Source organism: Varanus komodoensis, unplaced genomic scaffold, assembly GCF_004798865.1.
Source record: "Varanus komodoensis strain SLA01 unplaced genomic scaffold, ASM479886v1 scaffold41, whole genome shotgun sequence".
NCBI classification, from domain to species: domain Eukaryota; kingdom Metazoa; phylum Chordata; class Lepidosauria; order Squamata; family Varanidae; genus Varanus; species Varanus komodoensis.
Genome location: NW_025335954.1, coordinates 7,602,747 through 7,618,141, shown reverse-complemented (window position 1 = coordinate 7,618,141; position 15,395 = coordinate 7,602,747). Strand labels below are relative to the sequence as shown.

The 15,395-nt window shown below is 44.9% G+C and overlaps 1 protein-coding gene across 7 annotated transcripts in view; it reads left to right on the top strand.

Moving 5' to 3' along the window:
- Nucleotides 1–862: 862 nt before the first annotated feature.
- The window catches only part of LRP1 (LDL receptor related protein 1), a 405,127-nt gene continuing 390,594 nt past the window's right edge, over nt 863–15,395 (top strand). For 5 of the 7 annotated variants that reach the window (XM_044443325.1, XM_044443324.1, XM_044443322.1 and 2 more), the window contains exon 1: nt 864–1,616. In XM_044443325.1, the coding sequence (XP_044299260.1) occupies nt 1,520–1,616 (97 nt within the window). In that variant the 5' untranslated portion in view covers nt 864–1,519. Of the gene's footprint in view, nt 1,617–2,011; nt 2,237–15,395 lie in introns of those variants that run through there. The other 2 variants (XM_044443327.1, XM_044443326.1) reach the window with 2 other exon arrangements.

Sequence of the window (15,395 nt, the reverse complement as noted above, 5' to 3'; positions counted from 1 at the left end):
CTCGTCCTCTTCTGCTTCGGCCACATTTGTCACATTGGTCGATACGAATTAAAATTGCATGCACGTGCATCCTGGTTGCCCTAGGTGGCCCCTCTTGCATGCCGGCACACATCCCTTCTGTACGGGGGAAAGAGGACCGTGCCGTGCACGTGTTTGGTTTGTGGCCATACGTTTCGCCCTATACTCCCAGGCAGGTCCTCTGCTTTGCAATGTAGAAGCCGGAGGAGAGAGAACCGCCTGCACATTCCAAGGAGCCGCCTGCACGTTCAACGACAGGAGCTGCTGCTCTTGATTGCAACTGAGACCCGAGTTGCCGTGCATTCTCTTTGTGTAATGGGAGGGATGGCTGTCCCTGCCATTAGGACGCTCAGCATTCCCTGTAATTCAGGGTTTTGTAGAGCTTTTTTTCCTTTTTGGGAGAAAGAAAGAGAATTTGCTCTCTCTGTAAATAAGAGGGCACCGGACGCCTTTTGACATTTTCTCGAGGGTGCGTGTGTGTGTATGTGAGTGTAGTGTGGGAGTGTTCTAGAGAAGAAACTGCTCTTAATACTGGATGTGGGCTGCATCCACGTGCAGACTCCATCCCTCCTCCTATTTCCGCCACCCCAATATGATGATGGCTGCTTTCAGGGTTTGAGAGAGAGAGAGAAAAAAACAAAAAACTAGGAAACAACCCTGCTGTTTCTCCCATTCGAGCAGCAGGAGATCGGAAAGCGCATGCGCCCTAAGCCCACTGCCGCGTAGCCCCCGTCTTCTGCGCCCTCCCCTGCCTTTCCCTGAGCCCATGACGTCAGGCAGGGAGGAGGCGGCGCGAGCTCCATCAGGCGGCCGAGGCTACTGGTGCGCCCGGCAGGGGTTGATTTTCCTCTGTCCGGCGGCGCGGCGGCAGCGGCAGCAGCAGCGGCAAGCGGCAGGAGAACGAAGAACACCCCCTCGTAGATAAAGCGCAACTGGGGTGCAGACGGCACCAGCCTGTGCATCCTCCCCTCTGCACCACTTAGGAGGGGCTTGGAAGGAAAAAGGAGCGCTACTGCTTCTCCGTCTCGCTCTGGATCCAGAAGGACCCCTCTTTCTTTTTCTTTCCCCCGCTTCCCTCCATGCATCATTCTTGGGAAGCTTTGATGAGCGTTGCAGTTACCTTGGCTTGCATTTAATCTTCGTGCGCAAGGGGTAAGGTGGGTTGCTGCCTCCGATTGCGGCCCCCCGTCTCTTATTTTTCCTGCATGCAACCTTCCTTTCTTGCTAAGGAGGGCTGAACTCCCTCCTCTCTCCCCTCCCCAGCCTTTGCCGCTGCTGGGTTCTCTCATCTCCTGGGCTGGGAGGGAGAGAGGAGGAGGAGGGAGACGGGCTTTTCCTTGATTCTCTCGCCCCCCACTTCAGTGGATGGTGGAAGATCTGAAGACCCTTGGAAGGAGAGAGTGAAGAAGGAGAAGAGGTGAAGGAGGAGACTTTAAAAGAAAAAGCAGCGGTAGCTGCTGTGTGGACTGTCTTGATACCTGAATTTTATTTTTGCACAAGCATGCTGGCCCACAGGATAAAAGTGATGGGGCCCTTGCTGCTCTTATTAGGATTTTTGCACACACTAGTAGGGATCGCTCCTGTTTTTGCCCTTGAAGGTGAGTTGAAAACCTTTTCCCCCTTCCTCTTTCACATACCTTCTTTGGTTCTACCTAATCATTAGAATTTCCGAATGGAATAAATACCAAACAGTCTTATTTATTATGTTGTCTCTCTGCAGTTAGCTTCATTCTCCACTATAAACAATGAGCCTTGGTTTTTTTCCCCCTCTTTGCTGCAAAACGGCTCCCCCACCCCCAAACGGAGAGAAGGGGGACTGTTGCGCTTAGGAATTCAACATATGCTTTGCAGTTTGGAAACAAAGCTGCATTAAAAAAAACGGAGGGGAATATGCATATTTTGCATTCACTTGCTTGCGTCCCCCCCCCCCGGCCTATGCGAAGAAGACGTGGGGGTTATCCGTATTCTTCACAGGAGAGAATGTTTGTGTGTGTGAAGATGTGTGGTGATGCATGTGGGGATGGTCAGGGGTGGGCGAGGTTTTAAAATCAGCATCTGTTTCCCAGAGAGATCTTCCTTAATGAAATCCGTTCTCTTCAACGTTGAATGAAGATAGCAGTGGAATGTTTTCCCCCGCCAGGGTAACGCAACAGAAGTAGCAGAGTAATCTTATGCATTTCTAGTAAGTCTCCTTGAGTTCGATGGGACTTACTCCTAGGTGAGTATTTACAGGGTCTCAGTCTGGCGAAGAGATGAGGATCATCCCGTTTTCTACAAATGCACAACCGTTAGCTGTCCCCCCCCCTTTTTTTTTTTGGTTGCATCGCCCGGGTTTTACTGGTGCATTCACGTTTTGTATGACCCTGCTCATACTGAACTCACCTTTCTTTCTCTTTACGGTTTCAATCAATAAATAATTTGCCTTGGCATTTCACTCTTAATGTAAGTTCCCGGCTTTCTTCAAGATTTGGCCTCTGTCTTACTGACATATATGGCCTACGTTTAAGAGATCACGTCTTGCCTGCCGGAAAGCTATATGGGATTTGAAACGCTTCCACAAAATATACTGAATGGAGGGGTGTATTGGGGAGGAAAATGGCAAAGCAGCCAAGTATTAATGTATAATTGACAGTCTCAGAGATGTAGCTGAATGTTTGATGTAGTTGGCTAAGCTGGAGACAGCTAGGCATGGGGGAGAGAGTTTAAATGCAGTGGAATCTGGGCTGTGCACTGTGCCTTTGGTGGGTGGCGTAGCATGTTTGGGAGATAGCATGGTAGAATTTAGAGGGGAGGAAGCATTACTTTTGGGGATGGGTGTGGAAGGTGTGGCAGCAGTGAAGTGGTGAGATGCCTTTTAATTGCTCACCTTCACAAAAAACAAAACAAAACATCCTAAGCCTGGATCATCAGTAGGGCTTAGGAATGTGCTTATTTACTCTGCCACACAGGAAACTTCGGTATGAAGGACCCAAGAGCAGAAAAACAGTGCGCCTGTCATGCATTAAGCTTGAGTGGTCATTACAAACGTGTTTCTTCTACCTTCTTCTACAAAGTGATTATAGAGAAGGAATTCACCAGTCTTGTCCCCCCCCCACCCCATTGGGTCATTGCATGTAAAAAGTTCTGGAATTGTCACTGCTTGAAAGACTTGGCATAATATCAGTTATTTAAAAAAACAGCCGAAGCTTTTCTTCATAACTAAACCTTTTCAGGCTCTAATTTTTTGCTTGAGAAGAGTTCCATTTTGGCCTTGGATTGTTGCTTGTAAAGGCTTTCTTCATGATGTCTTCTGAATTTTTACATGTAACCTTTTCAACTACTTTCAGGCAAAGTTTGTGGTTCACACTTCCTTGGGGTTATTCATAGTTATTCATAATGACTGCAGGTCATTCATCTCCATGGGTTTCTTTGATGCATGGTCAGTGGGATGCTGCTTTGCTAATGTGTGTATGAGGTGATATAGCTTAATAAAGCAAAACTTCCTGTAGCCAGGCACAAAACTTGCCCATTATGGAGGGCAAACCAAAATTGAAATGGATAGATAGTGGCTATAGTGGCAAGTCATTGCAGAATACAAATATCACAGTTGGCACAAGAAATGGGAGCTGGGGATGGCTGGGCAAAAAGATTAGCTGGCATGGAGAATGTAAAACGCACCCGGGGGGTAAAGCTGAGTTAAAGAATTCTGGCTAATATACAGTTGATGGCCTTTCCCAACCTGCATGGGCATTGACTGGGAATGATGAAAGTTACAATCCAGCAGATTGGGAGGGTACCAAGTTGGGTGAGGAAGTACTAGAATCCGCTTCACAAGATACTGGCAATGAACCTTATGATGAAAGTTCAGTGCAAGCTTTGTACTTCCAGCATCTGCCACTGGGAGACTCCACCCTGTTTTGGTGTGGCTTATACAGGAAAAGCACTTGCTGGATGGTGCCTAGTATTATATACACAGTGGGAAGGCATTCATTCATAGAGGGAAATAAATGGCATGTCCTTTAACTGGTTTGAGAATCTATATTTTGTAGTCTCTACTTAGTTACTTATTTTAATGTGGCATTAAAATATAGAGATGCCTTGTAATCTATTGGATTGGGGCGCTTCAACTCTGCTACTGCCTAACCTTGTAAGGAGCAGCTGTCCAGGGTATCACGCCGAGGTTTTCCACAGTTCTGTTATCTGAGACTCACAGGGGCTGAACCTGGGATTTTATTTATGCAAAGCATGTATTCTAGCACCAAGGTTCTGCCTTCCTGCGTGTGTGTTACCTTCCCTGAAGTGGGGCTGGTATTTTCCCTAGGCTTGTGGAGCCTTGAAAACAAGTAGTTAACGATGTCCAATCTTGCTTAGTTAACAGATAAGTATTTAGAATAGCCTTGTAGCCTATTCCTACTGCTTGTTCTTCCCACATAAAAATGCTTAAGGTGGATCCACCAGCTGGTCAAAAGTGCTGGGTCAAAAGATTGTGCTGATGTTTCTTGGGCATCGTGCTGGTGATGCCAGTGTCCTTTGTAAAAGTGTCTAAGGGTGCACTCCTGTGCATGTTTAGACAGAAAAAGCCCTACAACTCCCAACAATCTCAAGCTCGCTCTGAGGAATGATGGAATTTATGGGACCTTCTTCTGCCTAAGCATGCATTGGATAGCACCTTAAACTATGCAGCATCTTTTCAACCATATACTTAGAAACATTGTTAAGAATTCAGTTACCAGAATCTCTGAAGCTGTGTGATGTACAGTATGTGTAGAACTTGCAAGGCAGACAGCCCTCACTTTTATCAGCCCTAAGACTTACCTCAACCCCTTTGACTTGCTCATTTCAGTGGTGTTAATTTCTAAGTGCTCTTGGGCTAAAATCCTAAGGGCATCTCACATGCTTGTCTGAAGATGCAATGCATGAGATGTGTCCTTGTTGCCGTCCCAATTGTGAGTTGTCCTAGTTAGCGGGAGAGCATGTGGTTTGCACGCAGAAGTTTCTGGATTCAATGGGTGACATCTGTTGTCGAGATGTGAGAGGCCCCTTTGCTTGAGATTCTGGCGAGCCATTGCTAGAAAAATGGATCAGTGGTTCGACTTGGTTCTGTACAAAAACATTTATGCATCAAGGACCTGTGGTTGGCTGCAAGGCCCAATTGAACAATCCATGGCAATGTGGAGTTTGCCACAATATAATATATTATAATTAATATAATCTACCGTATTCTAGGGTAGTTTTCCTCAGCGGTAAATCCCCACATATAGGTTTGTTCTGTAATTAAATAGCAAGCCACAGCATTTGTATGTCGATTTATTCATTGAGCTATTGGCCTGTAAGCCCTTTGTTTATATTCCTGAGTCTTTATTGCTACAGGGTTGAGAATGGAATTGCCCTTGACTGGAAGCCAAGAGAGAACAGTCTTCTGTGACTACTCTGGCCTTCAGAGGTGCTTTATCTTTTTTGCCTCCCCAGCTGAAGCACTGTAAACTAGTCTGACTGCTGGTTCTAGTGGCTGCCGCCCTAAATCTTACATAACATGGGTGGGTTGGTTTGTGTGTGCGGTGGATTATATATGATTGCTGGGCAATTTTAGAATGCTGCATGTGAGTACTTGCAAATTTTTTGCAGCCATGACTCTGCATTGTACAAGAGGACAGGATTGACTTGTTGCATGCAAGCTTCCCAAGCTGGATGTCTTACCCTTTGACCGGTTCTACAGTGAGTCCCCAGAGGATATGTAATCTTTTACAGGCAGCCTGGAAGCTACTGTGGTGCAGTGGTTAAGAGTGTGGGACTGGGGAACCAGGAGATCTGAATTTTAGTCCTCTCTCAGCCAAGTTTACTGGGCAGCTCTGGACCAGTCACAGACTCTTACAGGGCTGTTGTAAGGATGAAAATGGAGTGGACGAGAGCAATGCAAGCTGCCTTGAGTTCCTCACAAGAGGGAGTAAGATGTGACATATAAATATAGTGCAATAAAAAAAGTCCAAGTTACATAGGCCTTCCTTTCTGGGCTTGAGCATAGTCTTTGGTCACAAGGATTGGTGTGTGCCTTAGATATGCTTCTTTGCCACCCCAATGGTCTGGTTTTTGGAAATAGCGGCCGGGGGGCGGGGCGGGATAAATTTTGTTCTTGAGCTGGACTGCTTTAGATGGAAGGAAGAAGGAATTACTTTGCTTAATCCCCCACCCCCAACCGCCATTTCAATATTTCACGTTCCACATAACAAGAGGATGGGTTGTAGTCTAGCTTTTTAACTTTTGGGGTGTGTATGTGTGTGTGTGTTCTCGTTCTCTCTCTCTCTCTCTCTCTCTCTCTCTCTCTCTCTCTCTCTCTCTCTCTCTCTCTCTCTCTGGAGTGTTCAGATTTGCAACTTCTACGATAGCCACCTGCAGTGATACAGTCCAAGAACAGATTTATCGCCTCCTCTGCAGTTTATGTAGATTACTTTGTCAGATGGAGGCAAATAGTCACTTTTTCTATACCACATTCTGTCTCGTGATTCAGAATATACATGCTCAATAAGAATTTATTAAATTTATATCACATCCTTGTTGTATTTGGGCAGCATGCATGGTTCTCCCCGCTCTCAGTTCTACAGCAGGCCTAAGAGGTAGGTGAGATGTTGGCAGAGGTGTGGAACCTCAGGCTCAGGGACCCATTTGGCCTTCTGGGAACAAAATCTCACCTTCCGGGTCCCATAGAAGGCCACAAACTCTTTCCCTCAATCACTAGTTGGTGTTTCTCCCAGCATTTATGCAGTTACCTGCCCCTTGGCTCCTAAAGGGTTAAATGCCTCTCCTAAGGCTTAGTTACCTGCAGCAAGAGCATTCAATTGAAATATACTGTTATTTTAGAGTGCTGGTGGTGGTGGTAGTCCGGGCATATGTTTGCCTCTGGCCCTGCCTGTTTTGCTTTTGCCTTGGTCTCCTAAAAGCACCCCCCCCAGAGCTTCTCTGAACTTGAATTTGGCCCCCAGGCTGAAAGATGTGCCCTGCCACAGGATTAGAAGCAGTGACTGGTCCATGGTAGTTTTCTTGCTTTCGAGGTCATACAGTGATGAGTCACTGGGTGGAGCACAGGTTGCGGGGTCTTCCGCTTTTGCTCAATTCAGAATATGGCTCCTAGCAAAAATGAGTTGTTAACTGTAGTGTTAGGCTGACCAGCATAGGACATAGGATCCAGCTGTTCAGCTTTGCTCAGTGATCCAGCACTGGGCACTGGACAGTGGTGGTTGTTTTGAAGGGGCTAGTGGTAAGGAATGGGAGGAAGCATACAGTTGGAGGAATATAAGTTCTTTTCTCTGAGTTTTGACTCATCTCAGTTGTTATTTTTGCACTTGGGACGAGATCGCTGAGGATGCAGTTGAAGCACTTTGCGTCAGTTTTGCTTGACTTACACTTGGCCTTGGAAGATTACACACAACCAGGGGCTGGATCACTAAGTGCAGATGGTTTGCCGAGGAAGGCGGCCACTGGATGTGTAACCATTCAGGACTGAGCTGACTGTACTTGGTGCTTTTGCTGCTTCTGCTCCTTGGGAGCCATTCTTGAACAGATAATTTGCAGCACCTCCTAAGACAGCACTGCTCCAGAATGGTTTGAGAGAAGCCAAAACAGTGGAATTAGTTTGGAACTGGAGTAGAGATGCAGCCCACAGTTTTCCTGTATCCTGCTGTTTCCAAATGGGAAGAGTTGTGACATCCTGCAAACCTGTTTAGAAGGTTCTTGAAAACTGACAGTAAGCTCTCAGTGATATTTTAGGAATTGTTGTAAAAGACCCTTGGATAAAATGATGCTAGCTGTTTGCATGTGAAATATGTTTGTGGGGTGCTTTGAGATAGGACTTTTAACATATTAGCCTCTTGCGTCATTCACAGAATTTTCTGGGCAATATTGTCTTCTACTTGTAATCCATTGGTGCTTCCCCTTTTTTCATATTGCAAAAAATCCATTAAGGAGAAAAAGGCAGAAGTGCTTACATAGTGTTTTCTCAATGAGAGTGCTGGGAGTCTTTCCCCTGGAAGCACCCTAGGTGTTGTGTGTCACTCATAATTATGCATTGAGAACCAAGCCAGATTGACTTGGATTGGAAGACTGCAATTTGGGCTGCAAATTTACAGAGTTCCTTGGAGGATACTGACCTGGCTTGTAGAATTCAGCCATTTCTTAAAGGACTGGGGCAGCCGGGGGGGGGGGGGGATTCTTTGAAAATTGCTGTTAATTAATAAGCAGCAGCCTTCTACAGAAGATGCTGCAGCAGCTGCTGCAGCTCATTTAAAACAAAAAATAAAAACACACTTTTGGTGCTTTTCTACCAGATATAAGATTTTAATACTACATCTTCACTCCTGCAGGTAGATGTTTATGTCTGTGCAGAAGGCAGTAACAATACTGGAAGTCAGAAGCAGGTTTTGTTTTTGGTTTTTGCTGAGCAGCATATTTGCCCTTATTTTTTTCATGACTATTCTGGGTGAGTGACCCAGAAGCTAATTTTTGTACCCTGTATTGGGGCAAACAACTTAATTTGCAATCCTTTAATGGTGTCCCTAAATCTTCCCCCTGGGGTTGTATATTTCATTCTGCCTAATGGTAGGGCTAGCCTTGTGCTTTGTAAGTGAAAGCAGTAGCCTTAAAAAAAATCAAAATTGGAAAAGTGGGGGAAAAGAAAGTTATGTGGTGTCTTCCTTATCCCTATGGGCTTGGTGCAACAAAATGGAAAAATACCATGTCAGGAGATGCCAGTACACTTTATCTTTTCACCTTTGTATTGTAAAATAACTTGTGATGGTGCAAACAAAAATTGTCGATTGACCTGTGCAGAAATGGACAGCAAGGAACATGCGAGGAATTGTTAATTGCTGGAGGATTTTAGAGCTTAGTTTGAACATACATATCCTCCAATCTTGTGCCCTCCCAATATTTTGGATGCACACTTGCACCATTCCTCATTGACCAATCTGGGTGGGGCTGGTGGCATTTAGAATCCAAAACATCTGGAGGGCCCCAGGGTGGGGAAACCTGGCCTGTGATGTGTTGACATTGGAACAAGAACCAGGCATATTCAAAAGTCCTCCAAGCTCCTGGGATTTAGTGCAATCGGATGAACCCTCTCCTTCCCAAATTGCAGTTCTCAGGGTTCTGTTGTCTTTAGAGTAACTACTAGAGGCACAATCCTATGCATTTTTAGACCAAAAAAGTCCTACAATTTGCAGCATTCCCCAACCAGCGCAGGACATTCCTTCTGTTTAAACATGCATAGGATGCTGCCTTAAACCAGTTTAGGTCTTTTTCTCTCATTGTGGAAAATCAGGTAAACAAGACAAAACAGAAGAGTTGCACTGTGCCTCCTGGTAGTTTGTACTTCAAAACCAAGGAGCTTCAGCACTAAGGCACCTACTGAGCTAGTGAGAAGGAGAGGAGGCAGTGAGGGTGATTGCCCTCTCCTGAGCTCCCAGAGGGTATGGCTGCTCCTGGTACTAATCTTGTTCAAGGGACCCATTTGAAATATGTGTTTGGGGATCAGGCAGGTCTTTTTCAGGCAAGTGATGCAGAGCCGTCCCATTGAAGAGCTATTTCTCTTGAGTGCTAGCAATCCTAGGTGCATCACACAGCAATCCATGCAAAGGAGAATCTGGGCTACTGGAATGTCAGTTGCTGCATCAGATTAGTTTAGATCTTAGCCTCAGAAAAGGGGGGCAAGTGGTCAGCTGTGCTGGACCCTTGCATTGGATTCTGTGTACCACTCAGTCAGGTCAGCTCAGCTTGGCAGAACACATGATCAGGCTGACAGTAGCTGCTTGAGCTGCAAGCCACTGCGAGTGAGTTCTTCTGCCTTTGCATTCTGTAGACATGATCCAGAGTTGATGATGGACGGCCCTGACCAGACTGTGACTCATTCTATCTCTGACTCTTGTCTTTACAACATTCCAAAGTGTATGGCAGGACTCTAGTTCTTGCTTCATAAGATCAGCATAGAGAGCATTCAGAATAACTGTCCCAAGTACCTTGGAACTGAATGCTTGTGCCTGGAAAGGTGAGATATTTTGATTTGGTCCAACAATGGAACAATCCAAGGCTTGTTAACTGTGGTTTATTTAGGAAGGAGTGGGCAATTGTTCTCTGTGACATCCAGCCATGGGATTCTATAGGAACAACTCAGAGTTAAAACTCAGGGTTTGTTTTTAAATTATAATCCTGTATCATGTCTCCCTCAACGACCCAGAATTCTGTGTTCAGAAATCATGGAGAACAACCCAGGAATGGGTTGAACAACCACGATAAGTGAATGAGTGGTTGGAAACAGCACCCCTCCCTCCCACGCTAACAAACTGTGGGTTGTTTCATCATGTGAACTGGGTTGTAATATAGCCTACAGCAAAGGGACACTCAGATTTATCCTCAGATAAGACTGATGTTCTAGCTGCTGAATTGCTGGGGTGTTGAGGAACTTGATGGTTGTGACTAGGAAGATAAATGGTATGTATGCTGTGTGTGTAGATGTTGCCTAAGATGTGGATACTTCACAAACACAATCTAGTGCTCACGCTTGATAGTCCTTAATTGTACAATTCATTGGCTTGCAGTTAATTGGCTTTCCAGGTCAGTAGCATTTTACTTCTTTGGCCCATTTATTTTCATGTTACAGTTGTTCAGGACTTGACAAGGTCCGTACGTGGCTAGGTAGCACAGAGGCCTCCAAGGTGCAAGTGCCGTATTTTGCTTGCTGGTCAGGCAAAAAACAGTTCAAGGAAGGAGGGTATTAGAGGGTAAAGTTCCTTTTTCATGATGCTAAATAAACTGCCCTTTGATCTGTTACCACAACCTTTCCTGGCAAAGTGGGATCTTTTATATGGGAAGCTGTTCAGTTGAAGAGAATTTTATGCCTTCCCCTGTGCATTATGGAAGAGAAAACACAGAATGCTTCTAGGATGTATTGATGCCAGATTCTACCCAACCAGAATTTAGTGTATGGTTTCAGGCTTTGTTCCTGTGGATTTGCAGGATAGATGCCAGCAAGGAGAGATTAATCTGTGTAATTTTATGTGCAGACTCTTAGATGTTCCTCTGCAGAGCGTATCCTTTTATTGCATTCTCAGTCAAGCTGTATATTAGAACTGCAGTTCCCATGGAACAGAGTGTCTGAGCACCCAGAGTCTCTGTAAGCAGAACTGCATATTATGTTAATTACATAGTATGTAGCTCAATTTACTCTGGCATAAGTGCATACAGACCCAATTCAGATTGGGACCACAATGATCCAGCAAGAAGGCTCAGCTCCTCCCTCCAAAAATCTTAGCTTCTTGTAATTGCTCCTCCCTTGTGGGAGCATGAGGTTTAACAAAAGAAAAAAGGCTCCAGTGGCATAATGGGGTGGGGATTTCAGAAAGCAAATGGTGCTACACGTGTGTGTGTATGTGTGTGTGTGTGAGGTTTATCCTACTTTCCCAAAGCAGGGTGGTCCTGATTCAAAGCAGGGCCACATGTGCTTACATTAGAGTTAATAAAAATATAAGCTTGCTTTGGCACATGTAGTTTGACTGTGTTTCTCTGAATTGGACCATGTCTAGTGGAATGTCTCAGCATTCACACATTTTTAAAGTGTAAATATCCAGGCATATAATTTAGAAATCCCTTTTAAACAGTGTGTGTGTATCTTCATCTGGGGAGATCACATGGAGCAACTCTATTTCAGGAAACTTTTAATTCAGGGCAGACATGAATTGTGCCAAACCAGACATTCCAGGAAAAATGGCACAACGCATTTGCTGTTGTGGAGGTACTGTGGATTTGGCATGGTACTACCATGCCATTAGATGATGAAGTTGAATTGCCTGCTTGTCCATTCAGTCATTTGGGTAGGGGATATACAGTGGTACCTCAGCTCACGAATGCCTTGGTTCATGAACAAATTGGGTCATGAACAAAAATTTCTGAAAATGTTTGACTTGGGTCGTGAACACCACTTTGGGTGGCGACCAAGATCGCAGCCATTCCCCCCCCCCCCCCACCCAAGTGTGGAGATGGCCACAATTGCAGTTCTGTTCATGCAGGGAAGGCATGCGTGATCAGAGGCATGCTGCTGCAGGAAAGACGGGAGCAGCAAAGCAGAGCCATGGGGGAGATTGCCGAGAATCTACCTGTCTTTCCTGCAGGAGCGCGCCTCTGATCAGGCATGCCTTCCCTGCACAAACGGAACTGCGATCGTGGCCATCTCCCCACCCCTAGTGCCATTTGCACCCATCTCTCCCTCCCCCAGTGCGCCCATGATCACACCTGTCTCTCCCCACCACCCCCCAGCGTGCCAGGATGACAGGCGCCTGCAGGGATGACAGGTACGATCTCGGTGGTGCTGGGTGGGCGGGGAGATAGCTGCACTTGTGCGGGGGCGGGGGGGAGAGATGGCCACAATCTTTGTTGTTGTCACTTTGCTTCACATTTTTCTGATTTAAAAAATGGTTACAGAACAGATTAACCTTATTTACATTGAACCTTATGGGGAAATTTAACTTGGCTCACAACCAATTTGGGTCACGACCAGAGTCCTGGAACGTATTAAGTTTGTGAGCCAAGGTACTGCTGTATCAGGAGACTTTGAACCATTTGTACCCAAAGGTTTCAAAACCATTGCAGCAGTAGATGTATCTTTGAGGATCCCTTTTTTCTTCAGTAGCACTTCTGTCTTTCCTATAATATGTTTGCAAATGCCATCTGCAGGGGAGTTGCCAGCCGAGAAACAAAAAGCCCATTTTGTGGCCTGATGTTACCTCAGAATCCATGGGCAATGCACTCTCAGAGTTCACTTGATCTTGATTAATTATTCCATAATACGCACTAATCACCATTTTGCATTCATGATCAGGTTGGTTCAAGAGTGGCCAGTAAAGAGGGAATGAATTGTGCGCAAACCTTCTGAAGTTAATTTGTGCTTTGTTTTCTGCTAATGCAGCCCAGTAATTTTCATCTACACAAGTGCTTTATTGTGCAGTCACTTGCATAGATTATCCTTTCCAATCATTTGGGGATGAAGGTGTCTGAGTTGGAGAGTAGATCCAGTGTGAGATGGGACTGATCTTGCTTATATGTTGGGTACTGGAATCAGAGTAGCAAAACAGCTTTGTGTTTTATGAAGCAGCTGCTTTGAAGGCTACTTGAAAATTCAAGAAGGTATTAATGTATGTTGGTATGTAGTTTCAAAGTTAAAAGATTGAATGCTTTGTCCAGCCTGCATTTCTATAGCCAAATGGCATGTTATGCATTTTTTTTGCAAGAATGCTTTGAACTGGCCATTGCCTGCCTTTGTGGAGACCTTCAGTCTTGACTGAGACCCCAGAGCAAGGGAGGGTTTTGAGAAGGGTAACACCCTAATGAATAGGACACACATTCATGGCATGAAGCAAGTACCAGGCTCAGTCTCTGAACTCTCTAGGTAGACTTGGGAAACACCTCCATTTGAGATCTTGGAGAGCCAGTGAAAGTCAGTATCAGACCGTCTTCTGACTCTGTGTATCACAGCTTCTTGTGCTCCCTTTCTCCTTCAACATTATTGTTTTCCTGATGAAAAACATTTGCAGCAAAAGCACAGAAAATGATGTGGTGAAAGGGGTTGAAACTGAAACCACCTGTTCTATGGTTCTGATCCCAACTGGAGTCTTTGCGGCTGCCACCTCTGAAAAAATATGAGGGTCAGTTTCAAGCGTGTTTTACATGTTAATGAATCAATTCTGTTCTTCCAAGAAGCTCAAAGCAACTTCTCCTCCTCCCTTCTCCTCACAACAGCTCTGAGGCCTAGGGCCAAACTAGATGTGACCCTTGTCATGTAGATTGTGCTTGTATGATTGATTCTTCATTTAATGAATAGCCAGCACAAGTGGGGTGCAGGGTTGGGCCATACTGGGACCATAATATGGGACTTGCTTGGAAGTGCCTGTTCCCCTTCCTCAATCTGCAGTGGGACTTCAGTTGGGATCATGGTGGGTGATCACTCAAGCCAATGTCAGTCATGTGTTAAAGAAAAACAAATTGTGCAAGGACAAACCACATGACAAACGTCACATCTGTCACACCCAGCCCGAGTTCATCCAGTTACCTCCATGGCTTGAGTGTGGATTTGAAGTTGGGCTTCCTAGCTTCACATGATTAACTTCTACACCATATTGTCTTTTTAAAAAGTGTGCTTAATATAAAAGTGTTGTTTTACTTTTAGGCATGATGCTTTGGAAAAGAGTAGCTGCAGGGCACTGCAGTTACTCGGTTTCTGAGGGATACAGGAGCTCATGCTTAGTTTCTATGCTTTTTTCCCTGAATAATTTCATGAGTAACCAGACATCAGATCTTGCTTGCAAAAAATGTGCTTTACAGTGACTGTGACAGTATCTACTAACGCCATTACCTTGGGGTTGGTTGGTTAGTAAAGTTCGCCTCAACTACAGTTATTGAAATAGTAGTAAATGTTAATGGAGATGCAGTTATAAGGATGGGAAGTATCCCATGAGGACATATTTATTAGGGCTTTTTATTATTAGAACTTTATTTACATCACTGCCCCATAAGTTGGTTTCAAAAAATTCCTGTCTTAACCCAGAGAATCATAGAAATTTAATGGAGGTTAACCAACAGTGGTGAACTTATTGAACCTCTGGATTCAATAAGTTTTTCTGCCCTATTTGCGAGCTTTTCAGACTCATCTGAATGACAAATGTAGGAAGCAGGATACTTGACTAGATAAGCCTTCAGTCTGATCCAGCAAGTGTCTTCTTTGCTTCTTGGTTTCTTAGCCATAATTCTGAGAGGGGGCTGCAGATAGCTAACAGAAAAGTCTCATCACCTCTGTGCTATGATTCACCAGGTGTGTGTGTGAATGTGTGTGTGCTGAAGAGAGAAAAACCAAGAAACAGCATAATTGTGTAGGGTAGTTATCATCTTGTCTCCCTCTTCCTCCAATCCTGTATAGGCCACAGTAGGTATATTGTTAAGCCTGAGGCTGGTCTGAAATCTTTAAAGCACAAGTGAGGGGGGATGCATGATTGAATGCCCCTCCACAAAACCCCCTTCCTCCTTGCACACAGGGTCAATACAGACATTACTTTAAATGTATGTCTAGCAGCTGTGTCTTTTTCACTTTTTAAAAAAACTCTAGAATTTGTCCAGGACCCCTATTCTGGATTGGGACCCTAGCATGGCAGGCAGGAGGGCTTTTAAGAGCCTGACTGGAGAGCCTTATCTACTCTAGACTAAAAGTGAAAAGAAAACATAGCTGCTAGATACACTTTTAAAGTGATGTCTGTTATGGTCCAAGACAACTTCAAGTTGGGGAGAAAGAAAATTGGTATGTCACCACCAGGGCTAGGTTATATTCATTCTTGCTAACATGGTTGTTTTTGTTGCACAGTAATTTGGAA